The 7,263-nt window shown below is 41.6% G+C and overlaps 1 protein-coding gene across 1 annotated transcript in view; it reads right to left on the bottom strand.

Annotated features, from left to right (window-relative positions):
* The window catches only part of LOC122542683, a 66,507-nt gene that overhangs the window by 43,241 nt on the left and 16,003 nt on the right, over nt 1-7,263 (bottom strand). The window contains exon 7 of the mRNA XM_043680660.1: nt 5,794-5,981. Coding sequence (XP_043536595.1) covers nt 5,794-5,981 — 188 coding nt within the window. The remainder of the gene's footprint in view (nt 1-5,793; nt 5,982-7,263) is intronic.

The following is a 7,263-nucleotide window of genomic DNA, read 5'->3' as shown; positions in this document are numbered from 1 at the left end:
GGTCGGTGTGGACTTGTTGGGCCGAAGGGCCTGTTTCCACACTGTAAAGTAATCTAATCTAATCTAAAGTAATCTAATCTAAAAAAAAGCTTCCATCCTAGCTCCCTGAATTTCTGCCTTAAATCCCCATCTCTCTTCCTATCATTGGTGCCTAAAATATCCAGGCATTCATAGAGTGGTAGAGTCATACTGCACAGAAACAGACCCTTCAGTGCAGCCAGTCCATGCTGAAAATAATCCCAAAATAAACTCGTCCACCTGCCTGCTCCTGGCCCATATCCCTCCAAACCTCTCCTATTCATCTATCGATCTAAATGTTTTTCAAACATTGTAATTGTAATCCTCCACTCCTTCAGGAAGTGCTTTCCACACATGAACCACCCTCTGTGCAAAAAACTATACCTCTCCTATCTTTTTTAAATCTCTCTCCTCTCACCTTAAAAAGGTGCCCCTTAGTCTTGAAATCCCCCATCCTTGGGAAAAGACAACTACCATCAATTCTATCTATACCTCTCATTATTTTATGAATTTCTATCAGGATGCCTCTCAACCTCCTAAACTCCAGCAAAAACATCCCAGCCTATCCAACCTTTCTTTATAACTCAAACCTTCCATACCTGGCAACATCCTGGTAAATCTCTTCCGAATCCTCACCAACTTGATCATATCTTTCCTATAACTGGGAGACCAGAACTGGATGCAGAACTACAGAAGAGGCCTCACCAGTGTTCTGTACAACCTCAACATGATGTCCCAACTCCGATACTCAAAGGACTGACCAATGAAGGCAAGTGTGCCAAGTATCTTTTTAACCACCTGTCGATATGTGATGCAAACTTCAAAGAATTATGTACCTGTCCCTCTGTTCCACAACACTACCTAAGACCCTACCATGAATTGTATAAACCTTTGTTGTACCAAAATGCAATATCTCGCATTTATCCAGAATGAACTCCATCTGCTATCTTTCAACCCATTGATCCATTTGATCAAGATCAGTTTATAATATTAGAAAACCTTCTTCACCAATTTTGGTGTCGTTCGCAAACTTACTAACCATTCTTCTATATTCTCATCCAAATCATTTATATAAATGACCATTGATCCATTTGATCAAGATCAGTTTATAATATTAGAAAACCTTCTTCACCAATTTTGGTGTCGTTCGCAAACTTACTAACCATGCCTTCTATATTCTCATCCAAATCATTTATATAAATGATAAACAAAAGAGGACTCAGAATTGATCGCTGTGGAACACCGCTGGTCACTGGCCTCTAGTCTAAAAAGCAACCCTCCTCTATTACTCTCTGTCTCCTGCCATTAAGCCAATTATGTATCCAATTGGCAAGCTCACCCTGAATTTCATGTGACATCACTTCACTATTTAGGCTACCATGCAGAACCTTGTCAAAGGCCTTACTAAATCCAAGTAAACAGCATCTATTGCACAGCCATCATAATCTTTTGGTATGCTCTCAAAACTCAAATCGAGCTTAAGAGACATGATGTTCCTTGCACAAAACTGGAAACAGTCCAATTTGTCCATGTCAACCAGATATCTGAAATAAACCTAGTCCCATTTGCCTGCATTTGGCCTATATCCCTCTAAACCCTTCCTATTAATATACCCATCCAGATCCCTCTTAAATGTTGTAATTGTACCAGCCTCCACCACTTCCTTGGAGAGCTCATTCCATACACGCACCACTCTCTGCATGGAAAATTTACCCCTTAGGTCCCTTTTAAACTTATGCCCTCAACTTTTGGACTTCCCCACCCCGTGGAAAAGACCTTGTCTATTTACTCTATCCGTGCCCCTCATGATTTTATAAACTTCTATACGGTCACCCCTCAACCTCCGATGCTCCATTTCCGGACACTCTCAACAAATTTAAAGCACAGTTGTGCACAAGGTTAAATACCATCAATCCCGAGCTGTCCAGCATGGTTCACCCCTCTTTCCTGCAGGTAGACGTAGCATTTGTGTAGTCTCTGTATATTAGTGGTTGGCCTTGCAAGACATCTTTGATGCTGCCTGACCTGCTGCGCTTTTCCAGCAACACATTTTTAAGCTCTGATCTCCAGCATCTACAGTCCTCACTTTCTCCTTGCAAGACATCTCCTCTTCACCTCTGAGAAAGGACACAGAACCCTCACAGCAAGCACAGACAAAGCTGCCTCCTGCATCCTTCACCAGCTCAGATACTGACACCTTGGCGGATTTGTTAGCTAGATTAATCTGGAGAACCTGTGGTGAGCACATCAAGCTGCATCTACACAGGTGGCTGAGGAAGGAATGCCCTAGGCTGCTGGAACTCAGGACTGCCAGAGAGCAGCTATTTGATCAGCTCCAGGCAAGACAGAATTCCACAGTGTCCACAATTAAGAACACAATATAAAAAACAAGCTGATGCAGGAGCAGAAGGCAGGTTTGTTGGAGGTTCTGGGCAAATTGACACAAAGGTTGTACAATTGTTATTTGTACAATGCTGCATCTAGTATGTGAGTGTTTGGCTGCTTCATGCAAGGGTTAGCATCTGCCATAGGAATCAGGTTCAGCATCCTCAGCATATGCTGTATCCATGCTCACTCCATTGCTCCAACAATTGATTAGGGATAGTGAGCATGGCTTTGTATGTGGGAAATCATGTCTCACAAACTTGATTGAGTTTTTTTGACCAAAAAGATCGAAGAGGGCAGAGAGGTTGATGTTGTTGACATTGATTTTAGTAAAGCCTTTGACAAGGTTCTGCAAGGTAGATTGGTTAGTAAAGCTTGCCAATTGGATACAAAATTGTTTTTGTGGTGGGAGAGAGAGGGTGAAGGGTTGATTTTCTGAATGGAGGCCTGTGACCAGCAGTGTTCTGCAAGGATTGGTGCTGGGTCCAGTGTTGTTTGTCATTGATATAAATGAATTTTGGTGAGAATTTAGGGGGCATAGTCAGTAAGTTTGGGTCAATTGGGTCAATGGACCGAGGTGTGGCAGATGGAGTTTAATTTGTAATAATGCGAAATATTTCATTTTGGTAAGTTGAACAAGGGCAGGACTTACACAGTTAATTGTGGGGCCCGGAGTAATGTTGTAAAATAGAGAGACCTAGATTTCAGGTACATAGTTCTTTGAAAATTCCGTCATGGATAGACAGGATGGGTAAGAAGGCACTTAGCGTATTTGCCTTCATTGCTCAGACCATTGAATATAGGAGTTGGGATATCATGTTGAGGTTGTACAGGATGTTGATTAGGCCACTTTTGGAGGCCTGTGTACGGTTCTGGTCACCCATAAACTGGAGAGGGTTCAGAAAAGATTTACAAGGATGCTGCGAATATGTAAGATTGAGTTATAAGGACAGGCCAGATAGGTTCTGACTTTTTCATAAGGTCCTAACCTTATAGAGATTTATAAAATAATGAGGGGCATAGATAAAGTGAATAGCAAAAGTTTTCCCTAAGTGTAGGGGAGTTTAAAACTTCTGCATCAGCACATAACTGTTCTTCCACCAGACTAAATTCATCCCAATTCATTGCAAAAGAAATTGGCCTAACATCCAGATAGATGTGTTTTTAGCACCCTGACTGATGTACCTATATAACCCAGAGTGGTTGCATCAGGCCTGCAGGAATCACTGTTGCCAAAGCTAGTGTGCTTCCAATTAAACCTGTTGGACTATAACCTGGTGTTGTGTGATTTTTAACTTTGTACACCCCAGTCCAACTCCGGCATCTCCGAATTATGATTATCAAATATGTCTTAATTAAGTCACCTCTCAATCCTGTTGTCTCTGTAACGAAAACAGCCTCAAGTCCCTCAGCCTTTCCTCATAAGACATCCCCTCCATACCAGGCAACATCCTAGTAAATTTCCTCTGAACACTTTCCAAAGCTTCCACATCCTTCCTATAATGTGGTGACCAGAACTGCACACAATAGTCCAAGTGTGGCCACATCAGAGTTTTATACATGACCTCATGGCTCAGAAACTCAATCCCTCTACCAATAAAAGCTAACACACCGTATGCCTTCTTAACAACCCTATCAACCTGGGTGGCAACTTTCAGAGATCTATGTACATGGACACCAAGATCTCTCTGCTCATCTGCACTACCAAGAATCTTACCATTAGCCCAGTACTCTGAATTCCTGTTGCTCCTTCCAAAGTGAATCACCTCACACTTTTCTGCATTCAACTCCATTTGCCACCTCTCACCTATTCAGCACTCCAAACTGTAACATGCTGCCTACCTCACCCTCTGCACTAAAAAGCAGTGCAAGGCACAGAAACTGGCAGCATTCAAATAAACACAAAGTAAGCAAGCACTAAGAAAGTAGACTCAGAGCAATAAGATATACTCTGTGTAGGATACATGAAATTTGTGTGTTCCTGTAGGAAAAGCACCCGGCAGAGGCACACAACTCATAAATGTTCTCGAGCTGAAATAAAGTTCTAAAGTGGTGTGTTCATTGGTCTGAAAATGCAACAAAATTATGTTGGTGATTTGGCAATGCTCATTGGCTTGTACAAACGGTTGGAAATGACAATATCCATAGGGCATGCAAGGACATTGAGGTGAAAACAGAGTTTGATGAAGACCTGAAGAACTAAATAGCAAGCTGCTGCTGCCAAGTAACCAGTCTTACTTTCATGTCAGGAATTAGCACTGTCTAGTTCTTTGTAGAAGTGGAGGTGAATTAGGAGCCCCAAAGAAATGAGGCAAGTTTGATTAAATTAGATTAGATTCCCTACAGTGTGGAAACAGGCCCTTCAGCACAACTAGTCCACACCAACCCTCTGAAGAGTAACCTACCCAGACCCATTTCCATCTGACTAATGCACCTAATACTATGGGCAATTTAGCATGGGCAATTCACCTGACCTGCACATCTTTGGACTGTGGGAGGAAACCGGAGCACCCGGAGGAAACCCACGCAGACATTGGGAGAATGTGCAAACTCCACACAGACAGTCACCTGAGGCTGGAATCGAACCTGGGACACTGGTGCATGAGGCAGCAGTGCTAACCCCTGAGCTACCGTGCCATCCCCAAATGGCTAATAAGATACAAATACATGGTCATCACTATTGATTCAAAACTCATCATTCAAAACCTAAGGGGAGATTTGGAAATAAATTTCTCAATGTTCAGAATCTGTTGCTTCCACTTTTACACTATTTTCCCAACTTTCTTGGTCCCATGCTTGAGAGTGTGGAAAATTTGGCCCTATAATTCTGACTCCAGATCATTAAGCATTAAAATTGCTTTTAAGAGTGAGCGTCTAAGTGTTAAGTGATGACCAAATCAGCCTTTGTTCTGATGTTTTTCACAGTGAAATAACTTATGGTGTTCAGATGTGAGGTACACAATGAGAGTCAACATCTTCGGAAGGCAATTGACAAAATTAAGTAAGAGCTTTTAAAAATAACTTTGAAACTCAGGATATCATCAATTATGTTTAAAATCTGACTGTGTTGATTATTAATTTGCCTTCCTTATTGAGAGAATGTTTGCAGTCTACTGGATATAATAGCACCTTGACTCCATGACACAGAACACTTGGAAGCTATTTATTCAAAATTTGAGCCAGTAAGCCAGACATCTCAGAAGAAGTTGGTTCAAGCTCAGTTCCAGAATACATTTTGAACCCTTTCTAGATTGACTTCTTACTCTATTTTACTGGAGCAAAGTAGCAGTTACATATGGTTGTTAAATTTCAAAAGTAATTATGCAATGGTTTGATACCCTAAGGTGCTGTATAAATAATGTTGGATGTAATAATAGGTTTCATTCTGACCTTAGGAATCAGATATCCTCTGAATTCTATATCATTCGATGCCATATGTGGAAGATTCATGGGAATAAGGTCAACGTATCGTTGGACCTCGTGAATGACAGCATCTGTGTACGGCATTTTTGTTCGATCTTCAATAGACGGACATCGCGAGGATCCAATTACCTCGTCGATTTCTTGATGAATTTTCTCTGATGGGAGGGAAGACAATTTCACAATTATTTTATAACATATTTAGTTTTACAAGCATGTACTCAACTTTTGTCATCTAACAACTTATACACATATCAATTTTACATTATCAGTTCAAAAAGAAGTCTTATCTAATTGCTGAGCCGATGGAAAATTTAATGGTTTTAAAGCAGTTTTTTAACCATTGGCCTTCGTTCAATGTTCAGTGGAATAAACGTAGGTTTGTAAAGCCCACAGAAGGAAGGCAAGATTAAGGTGTCGTAGAAATATAGAATCATGAAGAGGCCCTTCGGCCCATCAAGACTGTGCCACCAAATAGAGACACTAATTCCGCACTAGTCCCACTTTCCAGCACTAGGCCCATACACTTCAATGTTATGACATTGCTAGTGCTCATCCATGTACTTTTTAAAGTTTTTGAAATTACTACATCAACCATCCTCTCAGGTACTGCATTCCTGACTGTCACCACCTTGTGGTTGAAAAACTGTTTCCTCGAATCCCCTCTAAACCTCCCGCCTTAAAATTATGTCCCCTTGTTATTGACTCTTCAACAGACTGGAACGGCTGCTTTCAATTCATCCTGTCCGTCTGTAAATGCTCTGCGCAGTTCATGACATGAGTAGACAGACAGGAGTAAAATGAGATGTTTCTGACTCTTACCACTCCAACTGGGGGCTAGACTGGTTTCAGAGGTGACCCTTCACGGTAACTGACTGTGCACCTCGACAAGCACTGTCAGCTTTTGAAGATGCTGTGGGTGCAAGGAATGCCAGTAAATTCTGGAAAATCCGCTGTGTGGCAAATTGTCCTCGGTAAGATGGGGCAGAAATTAAATGAGACAAACTCCATAGGGACATGGAAACCAATTAATGAGGCTCTTTCCATAAGTTACGGCAAGGAAATTTACAGGCCTCATGGCAAGAAACCCTCCAAGAAAATTGAAGTAACTCAGACTTAGTATAGTACCTTTATTTGCTTACCCTTTGAATTGGAACATAACAAAACATCACCTCTTGAGGTAAAATATTCAGAACTTCCAGTGGTCTGATTCTTCTTTTCAATAGAGTCATAGAGATGTACAGAACAGAAACAGACCCTTCGGTCCAATCCGGCCGTGCCGATCAAATACCCCAACCCAATCTAGTCCCACCTGCCAGCACCCAGCCCATATCCCTCCAAACCCTTCCTATTCATATACCCATCCAAATGCCTCTTAAATGTTGCAATTGTACCAACCTCCAACACTTCCTCTGGCAGCTCATTCCATACACATACCAC

This window comes from Chiloscyllium plagiosum, chromosome 41 (genome assembly GCF_004010195.1).
Source record: "Chiloscyllium plagiosum isolate BGI_BamShark_2017 chromosome 41, ASM401019v2, whole genome shotgun sequence".
NCBI classification, from domain to species: Eukaryota; Metazoa; Chordata; class Chondrichthyes; order Orectolobiformes; family Hemiscylliidae; genus Chiloscyllium; species Chiloscyllium plagiosum.
The sequence above is the reverse complement of the archived record's forward strand: the minus strand, read 5'-3'. Positions and strand labels throughout refer to the sequence as shown.